The sequence below is a fragment of the Malus domestica genome, chromosome 06 (assembly GCF_042453785.1).
Source record: "Malus domestica chromosome 06, GDT2T_hap1".
In the NCBI taxonomy this organism is placed as follows: Eukaryota; Viridiplantae; Streptophyta; class Magnoliopsida; order Rosales; family Rosaceae; genus Malus; species Malus domestica.
In genome coordinates this window covers 24,241,139-24,267,897 of record NC_091666.1, presented here as the reverse complement: position 1 = coordinate 24,267,897, position 26,759 = coordinate 24,241,139, and the positions used below count along the sequence as shown (strand labels likewise).

The following is a 26,759-nucleotide window of genomic DNA, read 5'->3' as shown; positions in this document are numbered from 1 at the left end:
AAATGGCATTTCAGAAAGGAAGAACCGAGATTTGCTTGAGAAAACACGATCACTAATGTTACAAGCAAACCTTCCAAAGAAGTTCTGGTCTCAAGCTATACAAACCGCTGCATACATCATAAATCGACTTCCTAGCAGAATCTTGAAGTTTAAATCTCCTTGTCAAATTCTCAAGGGGAGAGATATTGACATAAGTCATCTCCGTGTGTTTGGATGTGTGTGCTATGTGCATATTCAAACTATTCACCGAGATAAACTTGATCCAAGGGCTATCAAGTGTGCATTCGTAGGCTACTCAACTTCCCAAAAGGGATACAAATGCTATGATTCTAAAACCAGAAAGGTGTTTGTATCCAGGGATGTACGGTTTGATGAGACACACTTCTTCTTTCAGAAGCATGATGATGAACCTCAGGGGGAGCTCTCATATGAAGTGTTTCCCACTCCTCTCGTCCTTGATGATCCAAGACTGTCAACACCGCACAATGAAGCAATTGAGATAGAGCCAGCTCATGAAAATATAGAAGCAAATAATGAAGAAGTCCTCCACGAAAGGAGAGAGCCCCTTGAACAACCTACTCATCCACGAAGGAATCCTTCTCGAAACAGACAACCTCCAGCCAGGCTTGATGATTTTGAAATCTACATGCCTAGATATCCTATTGGACAAATGGTTCACCATAGCAAGACCTCCCCATCTCATGCAGCATTTGTCACTAAGTTATCTCAACACTCGGAGCCTCGATCCTTCGAAGAGGCAAACCAATCTCCTATATGGAGATGTGCTATGCTTGAGGAACTGAAGGCACTCGAAGAAACTAAAACTTGGAGCATTGTTTCTCTGCCAAAAGATCAACGTGTGGTTGGGGCAAGATGGATTTACAAGACAAAATTTAACTCAGATGGAACCATCCAGCGGCACAAGGCAAGGTTAGTTGCAAGGGGCTTCACGCAAACCTACGGGGTAGATTACAAAGAAACCTTTGCCCCGGTGGCAAAGATGAACACAGTTAGAGTTCTTCTTTCGGTGGCTATCAATTCACAATGGTCTCTACATCAAATGGATGTAAAAAACGCTTTTCTTCATGGAGAGTTGGAAGAAGAAGTGTACATGCGCCTACCACCTGGTCATGAACGAGAGAAGGAACAAGGAGTAGTATGCAAGCTTCACAAGGCCATTTACGGTCTCAAGCAATCTCCAAGGGCTTGGTACTCAAAACTAAGCTCTGTCCTTATGTCATCCGGTTTTAAACGAAGCAATGCAGATTCTTCAATGTTCACTAGGCTTGGCACACATGGAAGATTGGTGGTACTTGTGTATGTTGATGATCTCATTGTCACAGGAGATAATCCAGAAGAAATCAATGCTCTCAAAGCCACCTTACATTCAACATTCTCAATCAAAGATCTCGGCAGACTTAGATACTTTCTCGGAATCGAAATGGATCAATCTCCAACGGGGTTGTTTCTAAATCAACAAAAGTACGTTCTCGATCTTTTAGAAGAAGCCAATATGATGCACAGCAAACCTGCTAAAACACCTCTACCAACAAATTTCAAGCATGAAACCTCAGGCATCCAGCTTGAAAATGCATCGGAGTATCAAAGGTTGGTAGGAAAACTTATCTATTTGACTATAACTCGACCTGACATTGCTTATGCTGTTAGCTTTGTCAGCCAGTTCATGCATTCTCCCACATCTCATCATTTGCAACTTGTTAAAAGGATCCTTCGATACTTAAAAGGCTCAATGTCTACCGGGATTTTCATGCAAAACAACGGACACTTCACCATTGAAGGATACACAGACTCTGATTGGGCAGGCAACGTCCTTGATCGCAAGTCCACAACTGGTTACTGCACTCTTGTAGGTGGTAACCTCGTCACGTGGAAGAGCAAAAAGCAATCTGTTGTAGCTCGGTCCAGCGCAGAAGCTGAGTACCGTGCAATGGCATCTACTGCATGCGAACTAATTTGGCTAAAGAGTTTGCTGCATGATCTTGACATCATCTCTTCCAAGCCAATTCTCCTCCACTGTGATAATCAAGCAGCGATGCATATTGCTGCCAACCCCGTCTTTCATGAACGAACAAAGCATATCGAGGTTGACTGTCATTTCGTCCGCAACCAAGTCCAGTCCAAGCTGTTACAAACTGCATTTGTTCGCTCCAGTGATCAACTAGCCGATGTGTTCACCAAGCCCCTTCCTTCTTCTCAACTTGATCGTATTCTCTTCAAGCTTGGATCCAGAAAATCTCTCGATCCAGCTTGAGGGGGAGTATTGAATATTATTGAATTCTTTAAACCCTAACAGCTGTAAAGCTGTGTTAGCTGTGTTTAGCTAGGGTTTAGTGAGCTGTGTTATTCCCTCTTCTGTGTAAAGCTTGTTAATAAGCTGTAAAGCATGTGTTAAGAGAGTGTGGAGGTCATCATACTCTCATGCTTGCTTAGCTGACTTGCTTAGCTGCCATTGTCCCCTACTCTCCTCTCTTTCCCGATTATTCCTCTATTTATGCTTAATCTTGTAAACTGTTTTAAGACACTGAAATATACATTAAGGTTTTCTATACATTCTGAGTAGTGTGATTTGCAAATCTCTTACATAATTTCTTTGTATCGTTCCTGATAAAGCGCATTTCTAATCTCCTATATTAGTTCATTCATTTACTAACTTGCCCTCAAACTTAGGAATTGAAAGTCCCTCAAAACTATCCTAAAATAGAGAGATCAAGAGTAAAACTTTGTTATTGTTATCCATTCCTTAGTTAACAAAACAATATTCTCTTTGTTGTGGACATTGAGTAAATATACTTGATAAGTTAACCAAATAAAAACATAAGCTTTTTCAGTATGAAATAAAAAAGTTGACGAACACCAAAAATCTAATGGCTAACTCGAAAAATTTGGCAAACCACCTCCAATACACTCATGTAGACCTCTAAAGATGTGTATACAAGTAACATTACATTTTCGAATCAAACTATTACAAGATTTTCTTTATAAGAGTTCGATTCTTGTCTTTCATCTCTATGAATAGATGGAAAGAAAGAAATGATAGAGCTTTTGAATGAAAGAGTAGATGACAAAGGTAAAGAGTAACAATTGCATTAATTTGCATTGATTAACAAAAGCTCGAGAGCTTAAAAACTCCATTGAGGCACGACTAATGATCCAATCATGATCATGTTGATTTAATCAAGAAGATGGTCTCTCCTTCCTCCCCATATCAGCAAGCAAAAGGCAGGTCCACAGGTCCAGCCTCCGACCCCCACCCCCAGAGCCACAAGGACCCCCACCTTCTATACAAACAAACAAAACAAAAGTCCCGCTGGCCCTTTCTCTCCCCTGATTTAGGCCCCCTTTTTACGGTTTTACCCGATTACCCAAAAACAGCATCCGACAATCATTTTTTTCACCCCCTTCTCCACTACACTACTGTTTTCCACCAGAGAATGTCTCTCTCTCTCTCTCTCTCTCTCTCTCTCTCTCTCTCTCTCTCCTCATTTTTTACACAACCATTGTGAATTGTGTTCCGGCTGGTCATGACTTGGGTTGAACGCCACATGATTCCTCTTTCACAAACTACACACAATTCTAACAATTAATTAGTTATATATACACACACATCACACTTACACTATATATATTATGATTGCTGGATAATATTAATATATGATGAATGTTAATTGTTATTATTATACGGCTTGAGCTGTATAATATATACTAGCTTCATAATTATAAGACTTGGAATTTTCAACGTTATATTGGAGGTGGAGAGCAATTCCAAAACTATTCTCTTCTAGCCAAGTCCTTGATAGGTTAGAGCCATAGTGTAATTATTTTGATGATTTTTTTTATTTTTTTATTTTTTATGAAATATTGTGATGATTAGTAGAAGAATATACAGTAGTGATTAGTACATACTAATGAAAGTAATGTAATGCAAATATTGCACTAGTCCCTTATAAGGCTAATTTCACCTCTCTCCCTCTTAGTATAAATAATATCGTTTGTTCCAAAAAAAAAAAATACTAATTAATCACAAGGGTTTAACGGGGGTAGAAATAAAGCCAAAGTTTCAAACTTTACTGAAATGAACTTAATCTTCTGAACTATTTTTTTTCCAAGTACACATGCTTAGCCAACATCAAGATCACCGCCCTTTCATCACACATTATATGTACAACCCTTCATAGTTTCGTAACTTTGTCCTGATGAGTTAGTCTCACACTAAAAAGTTGATAGGAACATACTACTTAGTATTCTGCATGCGCATGACTATTATGCTTAACAAAATTCATATTCCACGTTAGTATTAGGGTTGGATAGTTTCATAGAGCTTTCCCTAAAGTTTAGTTTTACTTCACACTCCAAACAAATTAGGGTTTACCCTCTCCTAATGCTTTTCAAACCCTAATTTGCTAAAGTGAAAGTCTTTTGCAAGTCGTTTTCACCATTGGCGTTTTGAGTTGTGGTACGACTCCGAGTGGTTGCCATCAATCGGCCACACAAAAAGCCTATATGGACCATGAGAGAATTTTCGATGTGAGTGGTACAGGGAATGGTACAAATTGTGTGATATGTGTAGTTAAACAGTTAATAACTTAAAAAGTAAAAATTCTCAACACTTTTATTAAAACACGTGATGTATCAATTGTGTTTCCGTCACAATTAAAAATTCCTTTAAGAATCATCACTCTGGTGCATCGAAAACATATTATTCTCTTTTGCTCACAGCCGCACACGTGGCGGCCGGACGATGTTGATTGACGCGTCAATCAGACGGCAGTTATTTTGAGATGGCGAGTGCCGGCGATATGGGGAACAAGTAACTGGACGGTTCAGATGCTTTTCTTCATATTTTTGCAACCTGTGATTAGTCAGTGTGGTCTCTCCTCTCTGGGAAGAAGAGAGGACGAGGAGGGGGGGACCAGCGTAGGTTGTGGGGGGCCACACTGGACCAGTGTCTGCCACGTCATTGTACCATGCCGGGTGGAATGATGACCCTGTCAGGTATTGATGATGCGGATTGACGTAATCAAGGTCTCTGAGCTTTTTCCATCTGAAGGGGCAGAACAGAAGCAGAAGCCAGAAGGGGTGTCTAGTTTTGTCATTTCCTCCGACTTCGGCTTCGCACGTGCGAAATCTTCTTTATCTGTCTATGCTTCTCCTGAGTAAATTGAAAATGGGCTTGAAATGGCCCATGACTTTTTTTGGGCATGATTATTAGGCCCATGGACAAACTGATTAGCTTTTAGGTGCTTTTTTGGGATCAAAGATTTGGAAAATATCTCATTAGTGATTTGGGCACCCAATTATATAAGCATGCCCTAAAGGTAACAAAATGCTTTGTAGACATGAAAGTGGATGTGCTTCCCTTATGCATGGAGTTTGAGTCTCCTTTCCCACAATTTTGATTAGCTTATGGTAGGATGCCGGTAGTATATGTCACAAAAAAGTAACAAAGGTCCCGTTTGGGATTGAGGTGATTTTAAAAAAAGCCACTGTGAAAAAAAGTTGAGGGTCATTTTTGTGTTTGGTAAACTGAAAAAAAAGGCTTATTTTGGAAGCTGCTGTGAGAATAAGCTGAAAATCAAAGGAAAAGCTGAAGCTGCTATTTGCTGCTTTGAAAAAAAGCCAGTTTTTTCAAAGCACACGGAGCTACAGTGCTCCTTTAATGAAAAGACACACTATTATCCTGCTTTTTTTTTTCCAAAAGCACTTTCACAAAAAAGTTTACCAAACACTCTACTGGCTTTATTTCACAGCCGCTTATTCTCACAGCACAGCCGCTTATTCTCACAACAGCTTTTTTTCAAAGCACAGCAATACCAAACCAGCCCAAGTTGCATCACTCGACATGATTGTAACATGGGCGGAAGGACCCAAAACTGCCAAAGCCCAAGTCGATCAACATCCGTGATGAATTTGCATCCTTAACGGCGAAATTTAATCAATTATTACTTCACTTGGCGCATTGCGTCAGACTTTAATCAAAGTTTTATCAAACAATAATCTTTTGCAAGTTAATACATACTCATGCAAATTCAAATAAATTAAGCAGCTAGGAGAAATGAAAATCCTCACCTTAATTATCTTTATTACAAAACAACGTTGAAGTCAGGGTTTTGATGTAAAAAGGTGATTAAGGTAGGTATCTAATTGGGTTCAGTAGGAGGAAGACAACAGCAACGTTTTCCAGATCCACCAGCTTGGTTGGGAACAACACATTTGATGGCATTAGGGTTCAATATTCCCATGTCTCTGCACACAGGGCCGCAGTCCCATGTGTCCTTGCATTCCCTGCTACTCAAACGCAGTCGTCGAGCTTGTACTTGTTTGGAGCAACATCATCCAGATCGGAATCGTCATCGTAATTACAAAGATCACTTTCTGCAATATCAGAAGGGGAAAAAAATGCAGTATTCAGAATTTCGGAATATAATACAAGGGCAAAAACGTAATTATCGAACTGTATGAGATGCTGAGGAGGGAGACGTGCCGTGAGGGTCTGCATGCACAATGGAAAGAAGGGAGAGATGGAGGAAGATGAGAAGAAGAGCAAGCAGACTTATTAGCTGAGGCTTAGATGACGATGCCATGACCATTAACAAGCATCCAGAATCCCCCTCATAGTAAAAGTATAGATTTTGACATTCAATTGCAAAGGTCTTTTATGAAATTTGGGAACATCTTGCACATTCGATGTTGTCCTAATATAAAAGCTCTCAAGAAATTAGACGAAAATAACATCGAAAAATTAAAATAAACTACTAACTTTTCATTCAAAATATTTGTACAAACAACATTACAAGCTACAAAGACTAAATTTGTCCACAAGAGGTTTCATACTTTGAAAATGTGAATGGAAAATCACAATGGTTAGTTCTATAAGGCTCCATCAATATATATTCTCTTCGAACCTCATCTCGAATATTTGGAGACTAATCCTTCATTGGAATTCTCTTTCCAAGGTCTCTATCAAGATTATCTAAATCAATTTCTAACTAGTTTTGTTGTGGAGTAGAACTATCCGGAATCAGATTGGAACTATTTGAAATGGAGTGGAACTATCCTGAATAGGTTTGGAACTGTCCAAAATTGGAGTTGAGCTATATGAAATAGAATTGTCCAAACTAATCGGTGATGATTTTTGCTTATAATATCATACCATACTTCTAATTTTTGCATATATTAATTAATCAAAACAAAAAATCATACTGATGAAGTGAAAAAATATGTATATGAACTAACCAACAAAACAAATGATCCAAACAATTGCAAAAGGTTATGACAAATTAACAATAACTATAATCTATTATGAGTTTAATACCTTATTTGATTAATTTAGACCAAAATATAAAACTTTCTTAAATTTAGAAGGGGATTAAATGGTGGTGAAGAGAAGTGAACCAGGTGGTGGTCGTGGAGAGGAGATTGTGGTGGCCTGGGATTGGCTGTGTGGGGATAGCCAATTAGCCAATTAGCCAATTGGAATTTCGAAAGTGAATGAAATGGGATTGGGTGAAGTGAAGTCTGGAGGTATGGGGTAGAGGAAACAATCATTCGAACCTCTCTTTCTTTATTTGAATTAAAAAAGATAAGGCTCTCATGTGGCTTAATAAGAAGGTTGATTTTTTATTTTTTTTATTTTTATTTTTTATTATAGATGGGGCTTGGCTCAAAACGACGTCGTTTTGTTAAAGTCATTTTATTTTTTGAAAAAAAAAAATAGTACTCTTCTTATGCTTTTGGTTTGCAAAATCTGCAGTGCAGTCGTCGCTACTCTTCTCCTCCACCACATGCCCATACTTGGATAGTTCTTGGAGGTTCTCATAGCCACTTATTCGAGTTTCTGGTTGGTTCCGGGACCACCTAAGCCCCTTAATAGATTTGCCCTTGATCATGAACTAATTGAGTTCATAAAATTTCATTAGCAACCATGCAGGCTCGATCACAAATCAACATAACACGACAAATATGTACTGAAAATATACGTAAGTCAACTTGACTATAGCTAGATTACAAAACCATACGTTGTTATTTGTCGCAACAACACCGCCCATGCAGCTAAAGCCGAATGAAGACCGGTGAAAAATGTTAGGACAAAAGAACCACAAAGAAAAAGGGAAGGGAAAAGGAAGAGGAAGGTGATGGTTGCGGCCGACCAATGAAGCTAAAGTCATGAGTAGGCGGCTAGGTGCGAGTTTCTCTTTTCTCTCTAGCTACATACAATTAATTAACGAAAATCTCCCGGTACTGTTCACTTTAACGAAAAACCACATTTTTACACTAAAAAGTCAATCATAATACTATTCACTTTACCATTTATTTTGTCCTTATCATTAAAACTCAAAGTTTTCAAACATTTTTCATTAGTTTTCCTTTAATTAATAAGTAAAAATGAAGTCTATTGTGATTACGCATTGATGATCGTTATCACAAATTCGATCTTTTTCTTAAAGTATTATTTAATAATTTGGCATGCGCTTCATTCTTGTCCGAGGCTTTCCATCCATTTCTGTTTTTAATACGAAAAACATGCTTTGTTTGTTAAGAAGGTCAAAAAAACCGAAAGATCACACAAATTTTTATGAACTTTCTTTTCTGATATGTGTAGGACATGGAAGTCGAACCTTTTACCTCTTTTGACATTGTGGATGAGAAATTTTAGTAAAGGATAGCTAGTCAATAACTTTCGAATGTAAATATTCCTCCCTCTAGTAGATGTGATTAAGCCTGCCACACTATGATACTAAAATGTACCAACATTAACAACAAAGTCTTATTCCACTAGGTTGACTGTTTGAATTTTAGAACGTTACTATATTCAGTTTTGCACCAAGTTTTCCGTTAGCTCTAAGTACTCCATATCTTTTTTTAAAGTGTCTTTCCAAGTCCTCTTAGGTCTTCATTTACCCCTTTTGCTCTGACCCTCTATTCCATAATCACATTTTTCTAACCAAAGCATTTGCAGATCTTCAATTCACATGTCCAAACCATCTTAACCGATTTTCTTTCATCTTATCTTCAATTGGGGCACTCCTACTTTACCTTATATATCATTGTTCTTAATCCTATTATTTCTCGTGTGGCCACACATCCAACAAAGCATTCTCATCTCCGCTACATTATTTTTTACATGTGTTGATGCTTTACCGCCCAATATTCCTTGCCATAAAGTTTTGTTGGCCTAATTACCGTCGTATAAAATTTTCTCTTGAGCTGTAGTGGCATATCGATCAACACACCTGATACATTGTTCCACTCATCCTTTTAGCTTGTATTTTACGGTTGAGATCTCCATCCAATTCTCCTTCTTTTGCAAGATAAATCCAAGATACTGGAATTGTTCAATCTTTGGTACCTTCTGATCTCTGATCCTCACTCCTATCTCATTTGGACCTCCATTGGATTGAAAGACTTTTAGATTCCAACATTTCCTGCTAAGGTTAAACTTTGCATTTTGCCTATCAACTCTATATCATATGCGAAAAGCACACACCATGAGATATCATCTTGAAGATGTCCTGTTAGCTCATCCATTACTGATACAAAAAGGTAAGGACTAAAATGTTGAGCCTTGGTGTCACCCTATGGTTATGGGAAAGCTTTAAGTTTGTTCTTCATGAGTTCTCACTACAGTCCTTACTCCATCGTACATATTCTTTATTGTCTGAATATATGTTACTCGTACACATTTTTTCTCTAGAATCATTCAAAGAATTTCACTTGGGACCTTATCATGCGCTTTTTCCATATCTATAAAAACCATATGCAAATCCTTTTATATATCTCTATATCGTTCTATAGATCTTCGTAAGAGAAGCCTTCGTAATTGAGCACCTTGACATAAACCCGAATCGATTGTCTAGATCGGTGCCTCTTGCCTAAGTTTATGATCAATTACTCTTTCCTAAAGCTTAATTGTACGATTCATTAATTTAATACCCCTCTAGTTCATGCAATTTTGTATGTCATCCTCATTCTTGTAGATGCATCAAAGTGTTTTTTCGCCACTCATTTGACATCTTCCTTGTTTTTAAAATCTTATTCAAAGAGCTTGTTAGTAAGCTATAGCAGTATACCTATCTCTCCCAAGACCTTTCACGCTTCAATTGGTATCTATAAAAAATCTTACAAGATTGCAAGAAAAAGGAATTTGACATTTGTATATGAATTTTTCTTTTCGTGATTTTAATGAGTTGCTTTTGAATATTTGTGATCCGTACGTTAGATGAAACAAGTGATTCCTTACCTATAAAGAACCGAACAAGATTACTTCAAGGTAAAGTAGCTATGAAATCATTCATCCTTTAAGAAAAGAGCAAGTGGGCACTGCCAATTTGCCAAGTTGATGCAAAGAACCAATCAGATACAAATAACGTTGTCTCCACCAAACAACTGTTCCCCAATATAGGGTAGTGAACTAATGTCCCATGTTTATTTGCACAAAATTGCCCTTCAAATTCATATTAATTTCCTCCTATACCTTCTTGTTGTTGCAGCACGTCATCCTAAATTACAGTTCATACACAAGGGCCATTGGGTCAGTCTGTAAACTTTTGCCCTTCACTCCAAAGCTGTCGTCTTCCTCGGAGCTCTCACCACTGAAAAAGCTCAACTCAAAAAATCAGAGCCTCCAATGGAGGGCTTCTTCTGCGCCTTTTTAACCCTTCTGAATTGCAGCAAAATTCAGATTCAATTTTGCACTGGAACACTGCAGATCCATTTCTGCGGTTGATAAAATTAAAGGTGAGTTTTATTTATTTATGTATTCTTTCAGAATTACCAATTTGAAAAGCAAAAGTGGAATTTTTATTTGAGGGCAATAAAAAAAGATTGGAACTTTGAATATTTTGCTCCAAATAATTGAAAGGGGATTGAATAAATTTGATGGGTTTTAATTATTTAGTAATATTTACCTGTGGCCTGTGAGAAATCAAGAATTGTTCTATTTTATTGGAGCCATATTTGGGTTTAGTTCTTAGTGTGTGTTTAGTTCACTATTATCATTACTAGCTTACGGAATCCAACCAGGGATTTGTTAATTTGATTTAATCGAATCGTTTATGTTAAGTAAATCCTGAGTTGTTTGGTTAATTGAGGTGCTTTCTAGCTGCAATAATCTTGTTTCTTATCCGTGGGTTTGATTTAATTTCCTTTTTGATTAAGTAATGATTATCTGTTAACTATGTTGGATACTGAAAAATTAAGAAGATTGTTGTCAGTTGGTGACATAGATCATTGCATACAATTGTATACAATATGCAAGTTTATATACATTATGTTGATGTTTGTTTAGGTTATGTGAGCCGAGTATCTAAGAAAATCTTAATTTGCAGCTGGAAACGACTCCGAATTTTTGCTGTTTCGATTGCTTAAAGCATGAGCGTTGTTCGCGCACATGGACGAAGCTTTACAGACCAAGCCCTGCAGGTTTGGTGATCGGAAAACTAGTGACGTTGTTATATGCTTGAAGAATAGAGAAGGGATACCGAAACGGTTCTATTCCCACTCCTCTGTTCTGATAAATAGGAGCCAGTACTTTGCCAACCGGCTTTCTCATCCGAGCTGTAGTGATTGCATCAATATACATTGCTCAGAGGTTAACCACGATCACCATGTCAACCTGTTGAAGCTGCTTTATCTTCCAGCAGACTCAATTTCGGACTCGTTGGATTCTGTTAAATCTGCACTTGGTATTCTTCAGGTAGCAGTTGCCTTCCAGTGCGAAGAGATTGCACGCTGCTGCATCCAGTACTTAGAGGCTGTTCCTTGGGAGGACAAAGAAGAGGAACTTATCCTAAAAGCAGTTTCAAATTTGGGTCCAATAGCTATGCCGATATTAGCCAGGATCCAACCTGTTGATTTAGCTGCCACCAAAAACGTTTTTGTCTCAGCGGTTCGCGTTGCCACATCCATTTCCGAACCATGCCCTCCATTTGGTAACGAGCTTAAGACTTGTGCCCAAGAACAAGTTGAATTCATGTTAGGAGAAGATGAGGATGCACCGTTGGTCACAGCTGATGATGAAGTAAAATCAGTGCTGAGAATGGGTCTATTGCAGATTTATTCGACGTTTGAAAAGGAGTTGTCTGCCCTACTTTTGGAGCCTGACCTTGTATCTGATAGGGCAGAGGAGAAAATATTGCATAGTTTGTCTGATCTTGAGTGGATGTTTAACATACTTGGGAAGATGGATTTGACGAAGGATTTCGTATCCAACTGGGCTGAAAGCTCAAGTAACGTTTTAGGAGTAATCGAGGATAAGAAACTAGATTCTTTTATGTGGGGTTTGAAAATCAAGCTCATAGAAGTGACTGCTAAAGTCTTGGAAGCAGTTGGCTATGGCAATGTGATTCTTCCAACTCCAATCCGCGTCTCGTTACTAAAGACATGGCTGCCTTATATAAGGAAGATGAAACCGCTCTTGGACTCAAGGGGCAGCGAGGAGACGGGCTTTCCATACAAGATGAGTGAAGACTTGTGCCAGAGCATTGAAGGGGCCATGGTGACCTTGGTGCTGGCATTGCCGTCAAATGATCAAGCGGACATTCTGGCAGACTGGATGGGAGCCGAGCAGGTCCAGTACCCGGACTTGAGCGAGGCCTTCGAGGTCTGGTGTTTTAGAACGAAGTCTGCAAAGAGAAGATTAGTGGAGGGATTGGATGGGGCTGGCAATGCAACTGTTAGCCTTTGAAAAGTTTTTGCTTTGGCCTCCTTATATGTTGTCAAATTAATATTCTGTTCAAATAGGAAGGGCATTAATTGGTCTTTGATGAAAATTGAGCTTTATATCAATACATTTTCCAAGCATCACAATTTAGTAATTTACTCTCCCCCACAACACAAGCAAATGATATGATGTTATTCTTGTATTTTGACATTGTTTAATGCTTCAGTTTGTACATGGGTAAGTGATGTTGAACAACTAGCGTCTTGGATTATGGAGCCGTTCGGCAAGCGTCAACGCGAGAAAAATACGTTTAAAAGATCCTCTTAACAAAAAAATAATAATGAAAGAGAGTGAGAGAAAATCAACTGCATCTAATAAATATAAGTCAAGTTTTCAAGTATTAAATTACGAATTGTTATGTGAAGGCTATCCTCTAACAAAAAAGAAAATGTTGACGCAAATCATAACGAACATCCAATTGTTTTCTTTTATTTCTTCGTTCATTTTATCTTACATTGTCGGTCCCAAACCCGGATAAAGGAGGAGGGGGAGGGCGTCAGGTAGTCGACAGCCGGCACTCCATGATTACGTCGAATCCTTATGAAAATGAATCTAGAACGAAAATTTAGCCGACCCCACTTAGTGGGAAAAGACTTTGTTATTGTTGTTGTTGTTGTTCATTTTATTAATGCTAAAAAAAATAATGTTTATGTAGCTTGGTGCAGGATTCGATCTTTGTTTTCTTTAACAACTAACAATTTAAACTATCAAGCTATCATTTGTATAAAATAAAAAGCAATTCCTCCAAACATATTTTCAAATAAATACGGCTGCAAAACGTGTCTGCTGATAAAAAAACATAAAAAACAAAACAAAGAATATTTTGAAAACACACATCTTTTTAATAATCATAATTCATTTTTGTTAGAAACATTGTAGGATGTAGGTGGGGGCGCAAAACAAAGATTTTTCCATGTTACCGAAATATAGTTGAGTACCATTCGTGTCATAATATAAGTAAGTACAATTTTTTTTAAGAAAACTAACGAAAAGTAAAAAAAAAAATTCTCTTTTAATGGAAAGTCATTTTTAAAGTTATAGTGAATAGTGACAGTTAAAGGTAAAAATGTAGTTTTTCGTTAAAAATGAACAGTACCGGGAATGTTTTGTTTTAAAACTCCCATTTTTTTAGTCTTTCTTTAATTGTGTTATGATAATAGGTGTTCCAGATTGTGTACCAAATACATTGAAAATCTCTCCACATAACAAATTTTTGGGTGGACTAACAAAAATGTACTTATGATATTAGTGTCGTTTTCTTAAACTTCATGGTCCAAAATTGCCTACTGTTTCATCTGAATCTACCAAGGAAGAAGAAAATACAACAATAAAAATTAGGTAGTCTTGATATACAATTTATTCGATCTGGCGGTCAGAAACTAAATGATATGTGTAAGAAGTAAAAACGATTGTATGAATATCATCATCTTAAAAATAAATGATCGTAAATCGTTAGATTAAAATCAAACTATAGGCGGACACAATTTTCTTGGACCTTAAAGCCTAGGAGAATGAGACTCTTATGAGCTTATTTGGTGGGTTAGTTATGATAGGTTGTGACCAATTAAAATAGACTTGAGTACACTCTATTGCTTATTATGTCAAAATGTGATATGAACATGATTAGATATGATAAATTATTAATTCACAATAAAATCGGTTATCTAACCTATCATTGTATATGAGTTATAAATCCTATCTTATATGTCTCCGTCAATTCAATCATATTCCTAAACTCTAATCTTATTGAGCCCACCAAACCAGCCTTATATAATATAGTATACATTGTTAGGTAAGGTTAATGGATCTTTTCGCACCAACTCCATCACCGACCGTTAAAAATATTCATCATCAATCATACTCCTTCGCCCGAATTCCATTTATTTTTTTCTAAATTCCTAAATAAATAATAACCCAAAAAAAAAAAAAAAAAAAAAAACACGCCAAGTCGCCAACCCCAAAAATCCCCCGAATCTCAATCCGTCCTGCAACGCAACTTCCCCAAATCGTCTTTTCGTTTTTGACGTCGGTGATGATGAGCAGCTGCTCCTTATTAACACTCCCATCATCGTCGTCATCAATCTTAATCTTCATCTCGTAGTCTCTTCCGGTTAATTGATTTCGTTTCATCATCCCAAAAAATTCAGAAAATCCTGAAAAAAAAAAGGATCGGAAAATGTACGTAACGGCGGTGCGACCGACGGATCTGAATCGGAACACGGAGTGGTTCACGTACCCCGGAGTCTGGACCACCTACAGTCTTATGGTGTTTTTCTCGTGGCTCACCGTTCTCTGCCTCTTCTCTTGCTCTCCCGGCATGGCCTGGACCGTCGTCCACCTCTCCCACTTCCTCGTATTTGCTCTCTTCCTTTCTCTTCAGTCTTCTGTGTTTATTTGTTCGAAGATTTAACTTAATCTGCTTATTTTTTCCAGTTCGATTTAGTTAATTATGGTGGTGGATTAGGTTAATTACTTGGATTGTGATTGCGAATCTGAATCGACGAATGGTTTAGGGTTGTTGTGATTGGTGAAGAACTCAGTAGCATTGAATAAATCGTGCTTGAATGTGAATTTTATGTTAAGTTTGAATCGAATTGTAGAAATTTCTAAACACCAGACAAGATGCGGGAATTTCTAACTGATTAGATGAAATTGTGAACAATCTCGGAAGTTATATACTTTATTATATAGGTCTTTATGGTTGTATAATCTTTTTAGTTCACAAGGAGGCGGAGGAGAAGAAACTCTCGTGTTCAGTTCTGTAGTAGAGATGGGGTAGAATTGATAAACAAGTCTCTGTTCAATAATATGCTCTCAAAAGAAAGTGTGGATGGAGAATCAAAGAGATATTGTATTGAATTAGTTTGTAGACGGGGATGCATCTGGATGCTGAAGCGCAGATTTTGCTGAGCATTGGGTACAGGGGAATGAACAACTTTTATCTGAGGAATATAGGCAGTGTGTTTCCACGTAATGTTATTGCAATTTGGAATTGTAAACTTCATACTGATAAATGAAAAATTCATTGAGTTCTCACTACCCTTTAATTGAGTTGAGTTGAAGCTCTCTTCAAATTTGGGGCAGCTGATTTTATGTAATAAGTATCTGTTATGCATCGTCTTGAGAAAAGTAAAAAGTTGATGTCTTGTTGGAGGTTAACCAGTTGTCGAGTATGCGTTATCTATCTTATGATCTGTATGGTGGATTTGATGTCTTTATTACCATGTTTTCTGATTGTCTTCAGGTTACTTATCACTTTTTTCACTGGAAGAAAGGAACACCATTTGCAGATGATCAGGGTATCTACAATGCACTGACATGGTGGGAGCAAATAGACAATGGCAACCAACTCACTCGAAACAGAAAGTTTCTAACTGTTGTGCCTGTTGTGTTGTAAGCACTTGAAATTCTTCTTTATAAGCCTTGCAGATCGCTTTTTGGATTTTGAAAATGCAAGCATGAATTCTAGTCATTAGGGGGAGATCAGCGGTGCTCCCTTGATGGTCTCTTCTAAGGTTGCCCTGCCCTGTGGGGAAGTACAAATAACAACCATATAGCTGCGTGTACCACTCCATGGCAGTGGGGAGTGTGGAGCACCAATAGCCCAAATCTTCGTAAATTAAAGAATTTTGCCAATAATCCTCACTCCTTGCACATAGACACCATTTCACTTAAGGGACTTAAAGGGAGGGACAATGTATATAGGGCTGCATTCACTTCAATGTATCATTGATTACAATAGTCATCTTGTGTCTAACCATTAAATACAGTGTCCCTCAATTTAAGTCCCATCGGTGAACGCTTCTGAATATAGTGAACCATGTAATTCAACATTGCTGTTATACAGATGTCACACGTTTGTTGGTTAGCTTAATTTGATCTTATGAATTATAGAAATGCACTCAGACATGTTAGACCAGAATGCTCATGGGATGTACAACTTTTTTCTCACGTGTGATGCTACTGTATCGAATAATTCTAACTCAATAAGACATCTTTTGCTTACCCATCCATCATCTTTCATTTGGCAGGTACTTGATAGCCTCACACACGACGGACTATCAAAATCCAATGCTCATCTTTAACACGCTAGCAGTTTTTGTGTTGGTAGTTGCAAAGTTCCCAAACATGCACAAGGTTCGTATATTCGGAATCAACGCTGATCACTGATCTCTCTAAACGATCAAGCTTGACTATAGTTTTCTTGGTCTAGTCATATGAGTTTTCTTGGTCTAATCATATTGGCATTCGGACATAATGGTAGAATCCCTGTTGAAATGTTGAAACTGGAAACAGTGTATTGTTTTTTGGATGAAGTGAAATTTTTTACCCCTCCGCTGCTCTCTGTTGCATTCAAACCAGACGGGCGACTGGCAAAATGTCTGCATTTGATTTTCTCTTTGTAAGTGCTATCATTGCTGAGTTTCAGTGCTCTTATTTGTTTCCGGATAGAAAAGTTTTACGTTTCGTTACCCCGTATTTATATTCTCCCAAGGATTCAAAATCCTTGGGTGTATTTTTTCTAATCGTGGCCGGTTCCCGTCCCTGTTGACGATAATGCTGTAGAAACATAATTGAAGATGGACCCTGGACCTCTCTCCATCTTGGTTCTTTTTTTCTTCCAAGTCTGTAGGGCCTATTGGGTGGGACGGACTTACTTGTTGGGCAAGATTGGGATTATTGAGATGACATTTCTGGACTATTGTGTGTTGTTAAAAGAGAATTTGAATTTGGGTTCTCATATTTTAATTATAAATGTAGCCATCATATGTTTGACTACAACATTTAACTCTTATAATCTCTCAATTTTTGCCCTCCTCAAGCGCAAACGTTCTTCCTATTCTACCTCGTGATGTTAGGCATCTTCACTTTTAGACAAAAAATCTATGTGTAATGTCTTGCCACCTTGAATTGGGCGATGCTACGAGAAGGACGTGGATGGAGCGGTTTCACTGGCACTTAGTCGTTTGAACCACAAATACAAGGTCATAAGGAGAAAGTCTTGTGCATGACCTTGCATTAGTGATTTGGGACGCCATGGTGATAGTGATCTGTTCTATGAAATTCTCCCTTGAATGCTACGTCCACCACCAAATATTTGGTCATATATTTTCAGTAAATGATTCGCCATGCCAAAGAAACTTGGGTATGACATGTTTCGTAAGGGAAACTCTCACACAAAGTGTGATCGTTGTGGTGGGATTAGATAATTAAGACCAAAATACAAGAGGTCACATGCTTTTGTGAAAGCAATTTTGACTAATTGCATAATAAGGTGTCATACTCACGCTTTACCCCTGTTGTTTTATCAAATAAAATTTATAAAATGACATGCCCAACACATCATTCGATGAGCAGATTTGAAGTACGTAATTTTTTTCATGTACAATAATAACACCGCTCATTTCTCTCACCCCTTGAAATGCATACATCTTTATCCTATGAGTTAGGTTATGGGAATTATAGGTCTGCAAGAATGTAAAGAGGGCAGGCAGATATTTCACGCATTGCCAAAAACAAAGGATGCTTATGTGGTTTTAACTCAAGAAATGTGAGAGATAAGTTTGGGAAACATCTTGTTCATTGAAAAAACCTAAGCACAAAAATACAACACACAAGAATCCAAACCACAACACATCCACCAACGACATTTGATTACTCAAATCCACTTTCCATATTCTTTTCTACCTCTTTTTTTTCCATTTTTTTTCTTTCTGAAATTCTAGAATAATAGTTGGGATGACCAATATATTTCATTGGATAATGTAAGGGAGATCAAAATTTTAAACTAAATTTTGCAAACCAAATGACGTGAATATTGATGATTGTTATTAAGTGTTGATTACTGTACTTACTTCCTATTAAAAACACATAATTTAGTTTGTAAATTTTGTTTAAAAATTTGACATCCCTAATATTATCCTATTTCATTTCGTGGTTATTAACTATAGGAAAATGGGTTGTCATATTCATATGTCAACTTGGACTAAAGTGATCTGTAATGACTGTAGACATGTTTGGATTACCCAAAAAGCCCTCGGAGAAACTAATTTGGATTACCAAGTTATAAATAAACCGTCAAAATTTGGAAAATGACCTCCATGTTAGGTTATTACGGTACATCTAACATTTGCTAGTTATTACATGAAATTGATGTTTATACATTATTTTTCTTTTGAGTGCATGGTAGCAAGGGTCCCTAAACTTTCTTTTATGTTTATTTTTCGTGACTAAGCTTTCATATTAGTTTCTCTCGTCCTTCAATTTAACTCTGTGTTGCATGAGTGTTCTTTCCATCAAATATCTCTTCTTTTCTATCAAATTTAAGCTTCATACAAAAACCATTTAATTTATTTAATAAGGTTAAGGAGGAGCTCCTCTTCAAAATACTTTATGGGGTATTAAAGAGATCAATTGAAACTAAAATCGTGTAGTCAATCATTCAGAAGATCCAATCATAAACATGAAATTTTGTGGATAGTTCATGGTACTTTAATGAAAAAGACTAATAGTGCAATGAATGACATAATTTGAGGAAGGAAAGTATTAATAAAGTTCAGAGGCAAAAACTAAACTCGTGCTATAGATCAGGAACATTTGCTTCAATTTCATCTTTTCTTTTTTACTCTCGCTTCTTTTATTTTTCGACTCTTTGAATGAAAATATTAAAAAAGAATCAAAAGACAAAAATAAAAAATTATGTAAAAAAAGAAAGAAAAATGTTATGCGTATTCTATTTTTTTAACGGTGGTCTTATAATTCACACCATTTTTTATTGCCCTCATACTTCTATTAACTTTTATTCATTAATCTTCTTTAATTTATTCAATCTGACGGTTAGAAATTAAAATAATATATAAAAAATAAAAATAAATGTGTAGATAACATCACTATTTTTTTATCATGCACCACAAGTGGCTTACAGCAAGAAACAAAGAAATTTAAAACGTTAAAAAAATTGAGAGTCCAGATCTAGATGGATCAACTTAGTGGGGTGTATTATTCTTTCTCACTTGCCAAGGGGAATGTTTGTGGGTCCCAACAAAGACCAAAGAAAGTAGGGTTTGTCAGTTCTTTCTCTCAATCTTTCATTGGAGAAAAAAAAAAGAAAAAAAAGAAAAAAGAAAGGGGGTGTGGAATGGAATGGAAGCAATGATAGCATTCCAGGAAATGGGACATAGAGAGGGAGTCTTCAGAACTGTTTGGATATGTAGTCAGTAGGTGAGCCTTTGGTTTAAGTAAGAAGGTTTAGTGGATCTAAATTAAAACATGGAGAGAAGCCAGAAGCTGCTTTTTTGAAAAGTTGTTTATTACGAAGTCATGTGGAAGGCATCAGAGTTCTTATCTGGCTCTTCAGCTAGCAAGCTCTCCCCTCTTGCTCATATGCTTCATGGAGATCTTTGTGTAATGGCTGGAAGAATCTCTGTTTCTGAATAAAACCTTAAACTAAAATCCTCCTAAAACAACAATATATATATGTGTGTGTGTGTGTGTGTGTGTGTAAATAGATGCATGGAGATAAACAATTACATTGCATTCACTTCAGATCCTTACAAACTAAGTTGCAAATTATACATATTATTTATTGTACCAAGCGAACCGATTAGTAGCACATTACCGTGGACCGCGACGCCCTTGATTTTCTTGTAGTGATAGAACTAGAATAAATTACATGAAATATTAAAAAGGGCAGATGATTGTACAGTGCATGCCATATGCCTCTTTTCTACTTTTTCTACCCTAAAAAAAATCTGGGCTGGTCTTGATTGATACCATAGATTCCATCCTCCACGCCCTTTTTTTATGAACATTGCCCAGCTCCTTACTCGTAAGAAGCCATTTTGAAGCCATATCTAAAATAAGCTTCAAAAACCCACCACCATCTAACTTCAAAAGAGTAAAGGCAATTCCAAGAAAAAAAAGAGAAGGAGAATTGAAGAAATATTAAGAAAACCCATGTATCCTATCTGTTAGTTATGAAGAAATCCAAACATTAAGTCACCCACCAAAAAAGCCAAAGATTAATAAAAAGTTTAAAATCAGAAATAAGAGAAAGAAAAAACCCAGGATGCAAGTCTCTTCTTGTTACTAATTACCATGATCCTCCTCCTAGCATTCCTGTCCAATACCCAGTTGAATCTCCATGCTGCTTGTTCTGCTCATTAATCCCTCCTCCCGAAGGAGCTTGTTTCAAATCTTCAAATGGAAACAAAAGCCTCCCACTGCTCTCTTGAACATGATAACCTTGAAGACTCCCATATCCACTTCCAAGCCCATCCAGTGAAAAATTAAGAGTTGGCTTGAAATCCTGCATCGGATTAATTAGTCCAGAGGGACTATTATATACAGAGTTGTTGTTGTTCGGGTCTGATAGGACTGGCATAGGCATGAAGGAGTTCAAACCCCTAGAAGTCAATCCAGTGAGAAGCTCTAAGGCAGAAAGGTGGGATGTTGTTGTAGTTGTAGTAGTAGAAGTTGGGGAAGAAGTAGAGATGTGGTTTTGCTGCTTGTCGGTGCTTTGATCATTGATGTTGTTGTTTGGAAATTGTTGATGATGGTGATTAAGCAAGTGACCAGAGATAATATTCCTGAAATCTTGATTAGTGGATGGGAAAGTGAGGTTCAGATCTTGGGCTTGGTTGATTTTAGGGTTTTGGTGAATCAGATCAGGAAGCCTTTTGGATGCTGAGGAAGAAGAAGAATTGTTAGAAGTTGTCGATGGAGAATTGTTTGAGGATGAAGATCTCTTGTTCTTCCTTGAACCACCTCCAACTGGGATGCTTCTGAGGGACCCACCTTCAGTCCAGTACCTTCTGCAAGTCTTGCAGAAGTACCTTGGTTGTGTGAGGCTGTAGTTGTTGTAGTAGCAGAATTTCGTGTTGGTGGAGTTGCACCTTGGACAGTTTAGGGCTTGTTCCTTCTGAGGCCTTGCTTTCCTCTCCAAATTATTAGCTGCTGCAGGCTTAGGGCATGAGTTTGTCACTATCTCCTCTATTGGTTTCACCACAATTCCCTAAAAAAGACAACAGAAAAAAGAACAAGATAAATTTCAGACCAAACAAAAGAAATAATATTTGATCAGTAGGAATACTGTGAAATTAGAGAAATGGCAGAAAGACAAGCAAAACAAAACAACTGAAGGAACTGCTTTTCAATTTACACTTTTTTGAAAATTGTATGAGCCAGCAACAAAAGGAGAGGAACAAAAACAACAAAAGATAATTGGGCTCCTTTTTACTTTATCACCTAAACAAAAGGTAAAGTGAAACACCATGTTGAAGAACTGATAAAAACTAAATCCAAAAACTGAGTGGGGACTTGCATCAATATCCTTACAGAAAGAAAAGAGGATCCACGAGGCCATTCAATTAATGAACAAAAAGATGACTGTATATATTCATAGAAGTAAAGAGGAGGAGGAGGGAATTAAAAGGGTTTGATGATGAAAAATGAAAAATAAAATATCTGTCCACCTGTGGCCACTGTGCAGTATCCATGGCTGAAAACTTGAGTGCACAAAGAAGGAGAGCTGTAGCCTATAGGAAGAAGAAGAAAACTGTTTTCCTCAAAAAGAGAGAAAAATTCACTTTTCTTGAAACTGGTTACAAAAGCTGGAAAACAAAATGGAAAAGAATGTTTTTGAGAGGAGTGAGGGTTGTTTGTGGTCGTTCTGTATGTATGGCCCTTGCTTTATGTGTTGGCCAGTGTGTGAGAGAGAGAGAGAGGGAGAGAGAGAGAGAGAATTGCTCTGTCTAGTCTAATTTTATAATATACTAATATTCTTTCATTTTCAAAATATTTTATTCTAGACCTTCCGAGTGGGAATATATTTGTCTGCAGATTTAGTAATTAAAAATGATGGGCTCGGGTCCTCGGCGGAACCTTCACAACGGGGCCTCCAGACCAATCATTTCGTGGCCGTTAGATGATATCCTACGGCTAGTAATCAATTTTCTTTTAATAGTTTTAACATAAAAAAGTATCAATTTTTTCCATCAAACAGCTTAGAACCAATTTCGCATCAAAACGTCCGCCTCTCTCCCGCCGTTTCTACGGCTCCCCTTTTAGGGGCTGCTCCTCGAGTCTTCGAGTTCCGATCTTCCTCCCTCCCTCGATTTCATGGTTTCACATCAAATACGAAATTTGACAAGTTTCTTCCATTAGAAAATGTATTATTCATTTCATCAATCACAATAAGATTACATTTGAGTAAATATACATGTAAGTCAAGTCTATCAAACTGTCCTAACAAAGTCCAACAATGACTAACTGTTCTAACAAAACTGTAACAATTACTTAGTCTCAAGTTTTATTTATTGAGGAGATATTTACACTTTCATCCTTAATAGCCCCCCTCAAACTAAACTGAGGTACCCGAAGAGAGAGTTTGTGTATGAGAAGGGTAAATATGGACTTGGACAGAGACTTGGTACAAATATCTGCAACTTGATCTTGTGTACACACAAATTGGATAGCAAGTTGCTTGGCTAACACTTTCTCCCTTATGTAATGATAATCTATTTCAACATGCTTCGTGCGGGCATGAAAAATAGGATTCTTCGCCTGAGAAATGGCAAAGATATTATCACACCACAACTGAGGAGAACAAGGAGGAGAATAGTTAATATCAACTAAAAGCTTGGAAATCCAGGACAACTCTGCGACAGTATTAGCAAGGGACCTGTATTATGCTTTAGTGGATGATCTTGCCACTGTTGGTTGCTTTTTAGCACTCCAACTAATAATGGAACTGCCAAGGAAAATACAGAAACCACCAGTGGATCGCCTGTCTAAAGAGCATCTTGCCCAGTCAGCATCAGAGAATGCTTGAAGTGCCAAAGGAACAGGGCTTTTAGAGAACCATAAACCCATATCAATAGAACCTTTTAAGTACCGAATGATTCTTTTAACAGCTTGAAAATGAGAGACTCGGGGACTATGCATGTACTGACAAACAAGATTAACAGCAAAACTCAAATCAGGTCGAGTCTAGGTGAGATATTGTAAGGCACCTACCAAGGACCTGTATTCAGTAACATTGTTAAAAAGTGGAGACTCATGATCAAGCTTTTCTGTATTGAGAGGTGTTGAACATGGTTTTGCTCCATCCATGTGAGACTTTTGCAGAAGATCAAGAATGTATTTGGTCTGATTAATAAAGATCCCAGATGATGATCGCTTAACCTTAATGCCTAGGAAATAATGTAAAGGGCCAAGATCTTTAACAGGGAACAAACTACTCAATTGTGTAATCACCTTTTGACATTTTGCAGAAGAGGGTCCAGTGACTAAAATGTCATCCACATAGACCAATATGAATACCAAATGTGAATCCTTTTTGATAAACAAGGAATGATCATTTTAGGAACCAGTAAACCCCAAAGAAAACAGAGCACCATTCAATTTTTCATACCAAGCTCGAGGAGCTTGTTTCAAACCATATAGAGACCTGTGACAATGACAAACATGATTTGGCTTGGTTGAATCCTCAAAACTAGGAGGTTGTTGAATAAACACAGATTTTGTAAGTGTACCATGCAGAAAAGCATTGCTAACATCAAGTTGGTTAAGAAACCAATCAAATTGACAAGCAAGAGTGAGAAGTATTCGAATGGTAACTGGTTTTGCCACTGGACTAAAAGTCTCAGAATAGTCCAAGCCCTTTTGTTGATTGAAACCTTTAGAAACTAATCGGGCCTTGTATCTGTCAATAGACCCATATGGCTTTCTTTTGATTTTGAATACCCATTTGCAGCCGACAATATTATAAGATGATATGGAGGGAACTAAAGACCATGTACCTGTGATGAGAAGAGCATTATATTCCTCCTACATTGCTTGGCGCCAGTGAGGATGTTTTGATGCTTGCAGATAGGTGTGAGAAGTATAATCTGAAGAAATATGAGTTAAAAGTGGATGCTTTGTGGATATGAAAACCTTGGGTTTGAATATCCTAGACTTTGATCTTGTCTGCATTGGGTGATGATTAGAGGAAGGTAAGAGAGGTGGTAAGGTTGGATTAGAGGGTGATGAAGCTTGTAATGCTATGGTAAGGGAAGTAGGTTGCAGAGAACTGGATAAGGTAGAGGTTGTAGGTGGGGGTGATGATATAGCAGGAATGAGTAAAGAAAAAGAAGATGAAGTGGGAGTGGGAAATGTGAGAGATGATGGGATTTGCTGAGGAGGAGAATTGAGAGATGTGGAAGGGACAGGGACTGAAAGATTATGAAAAGGGAAACTTATTTCATCAAAAAGAACATGTCGGGATGTGTAAACTTTCTTGGTCACAAGGTCAAGACATTTATAACCTTTATGATGCAAGCTATATCCCATGAAAACACATAACTTGCTCTTCATATGTAGCTTGGAAGGAGAATATGGTTGTAACCAAGGGAACAAAGCACATCCAAAAACTCGAAGAGTACTGTAATTTGGCAACCTTTGAAATAATAACTCCCAAGGCGAAGATTTGTAGGCAGTAGGTAATCGATTGATCAGATAAATTGCAGTTGCAAATGCATCAACCCAATAGACATGAGGAACACTAGAAGCTGCCAACAAAGTCCTTGCAGTTTCAACTAAGTGCCTATGTTTTCGTTCTGCACACCCATTTTGCTCAGGTGTATGAGGACAACTAAGTTGATGTTGAATGCCATTGGCAATAAAAAATTGAGAGAAAGAACTACTCATGAACTCACCACCAGAATTAGATCTGAGTGCAATTATTTTAGTATACAGAGAGTTTTCAACAAGATTCTTGAATTGAACAAATATAGAAAAGACCTCATACTTGTATCTTAAAGGGAAAAACCAAGTATAATTGGTGTAATCATCCACAAAAAGTACATAATATCTAGAGCCATTGAGAAAAGACACAGGTGCGGGCCCCCAAACATCTGTGTCAATAAGCTATAGAGGTTTACTTGTAGTGCAAGTAGCATATACAAAAGGAAGTCTAGAACACTTGCCTAATGCACAATCTGAGCAAAAAGACTTATTTTTACTATGAGAAACTGAGATACATGATGTTGCAGCCAATTTATGTAAAATCTTCACAGATGGGTGGCCCAACCTTTGATGCCACACTTTATTGGAAGCTTTAACAGTTGCAGTCAAAGCTTTAGGATTCACATCATGAGATGCAGAGGGATGAAAATGATAGAAACCTTATCTGACAGGACCTTTAAAAAGTATCCTCCCCGAAGAAAGATCCTTCAATGTGAAGTGAAAAGGATAAAGATGCATTGAGCACCAGTTATCAATCAAAAATTGAGTTGCAGAAAGTAGATTTTGCTTAAGAGCAGGGATATGAAGCACATTATTTAATTGAAAATTATAATGTGCAGTAGGAAAAATAGAAGATCCAGAATGAGAGATGGATAAACCCTTTCTATCGCCAATGTAAACTTGTTCACGTCCTCTATAGGCTTCTGGATTCTGAAGATTGCCATATAAGTTGGTCATGTGAGAAGTAGCACCTGAGTCTACAATCCAAGTAGGAGCAAAATTAGAGGTGTTTGCCACCATTGCAGAGTGAGAGGATGTAACACTGTAATTGGCATTCATGCAATGAGGACAGTCCTAAGCTTCGTGATCAAATTATCTGCAGATTTGACAAGAAACTTTCTTGCCAGAAAGTTGAAAAGTGTTTCGACCTCCATGATTATTATTATTGTAGTTTTGCCTCTGATTGTTGTTGCGATATGAATTCTACCGCTGATTATGATTGTTGTTTGAACGAAAATTGCCTCGATTTTGAGAATAATACCTGGACTTGCGATCTATGCCACGATTGTTGTTTGTGGAATTTTAGAAATTCTGAGTAGTTAAGGCTTGAGAATTAGGGTTTGGGTGTGACAGTGTAGGCAGAATACCAGCGGACAATGAATAAGCCTGAAAAGGTATCGCTTGTTGCTATATGAATTTTGCCGCTCATTGTGATTGTTGTTTGAATGAAAATTGCCTCGATTTTGAGAATAATTCCTGGAATTGGGATCCATGCCATGACTGTTATTTGTGG

The 26,759-nt window shown here is 37.5% G+C and overlaps 3 protein-coding genes and 1 long non-coding RNA gene across 6 annotated transcripts; 2 read left to right on the top strand and 2 right to left on the bottom strand.

Moving 5' to 3' along the window:
• Positions 1-6,070: 6,070 nt before the first annotated feature.
• LOC139196707 (uncharacterized) lies at positions 6,071-7,579 on the bottom strand. Its single transcript, XR_011581806.1, has 2 exons — positions 7,334-7,579; positions 6,071-6,393 (listed from the first exon to the last, which is right to left on the bottom strand). It is a non-coding gene; the product is annotated as an uncharacterized lncRNA (long non-coding RNA).
• A 2,722-nt stretch (positions 7,580-10,301) lies between these two features.
• On the top strand, positions 10,302-12,833 carry LOC103437403 (BTB/POZ domain-containing protein At3g05675-like). Of its 3 annotated transcripts, XM_029103735.2 has the most exons (3): positions 10,313-10,421; positions 10,509-10,755; positions 11,346-12,833. In XM_029103735.2, the coding sequence occupies exon 3, from the start codon at positions 11,408-11,410 to the stop codon at positions 12,701-12,703; it is 1,296 nt and encodes a 431-aa protein (XP_028959568.2). In that variant the 5' UTR covers positions 10,313-10,421; positions 10,509-10,755; positions 11,346-11,407; the 3' UTR covers positions 12,704-12,833. The 3 variants fall into 3 exon arrangements, with proteins under 3 accessions (XP_008374092.3, XP_028959568.2, XP_028959569.2); XM_008375870.4 differs by having other exon boundaries at positions 10,302-10,755; XM_029103736.2 differs by having other exon boundaries at positions 10,409-10,755; positions 11,306-12,833.
• Positions 12,834-14,539: 1,706 nt separating this feature from the next.
• LOC103437402 (uncharacterized) lies at positions 14,540-17,074 on the top strand. The gene is made up of 3 exons (XM_008375868.4): positions 14,540-15,092; positions 15,984-16,132; positions 16,771-17,074. Exons 1-3 carry the CDS (start codon positions 14,916-14,918, stop codon positions 16,907-16,909), a joined length of 465 nt encoding a protein of 154 aa, XP_008374090.3. The 5' UTR covers positions 14,540-14,915; the 3' UTR covers positions 16,910-17,074.
• Positions 17,075-20,254: 3,180 nt separating this feature from the next.
• Positions 20,255-22,529, bottom strand: LOC103437401 (dof zinc finger protein DOF4.6-like). Its single transcript, XM_008375867.4, has 2 exons — positions 22,213-22,529; positions 20,255-21,752 (listed from the first exon to the last, which is right to left on the bottom strand). The coding sequence occupies exons 1-2, from the start codon at positions 22,234-22,236 to the stop codon at positions 20,832-20,834; spliced, it is 945 nt and encodes a 314-aa protein (XP_008374089.3). The 5' UTR covers positions 22,237-22,529; the 3' UTR covers positions 20,255-20,831.
• Between the last annotated feature and the right edge of the window lie 4,230 nt (positions 22,530-26,759).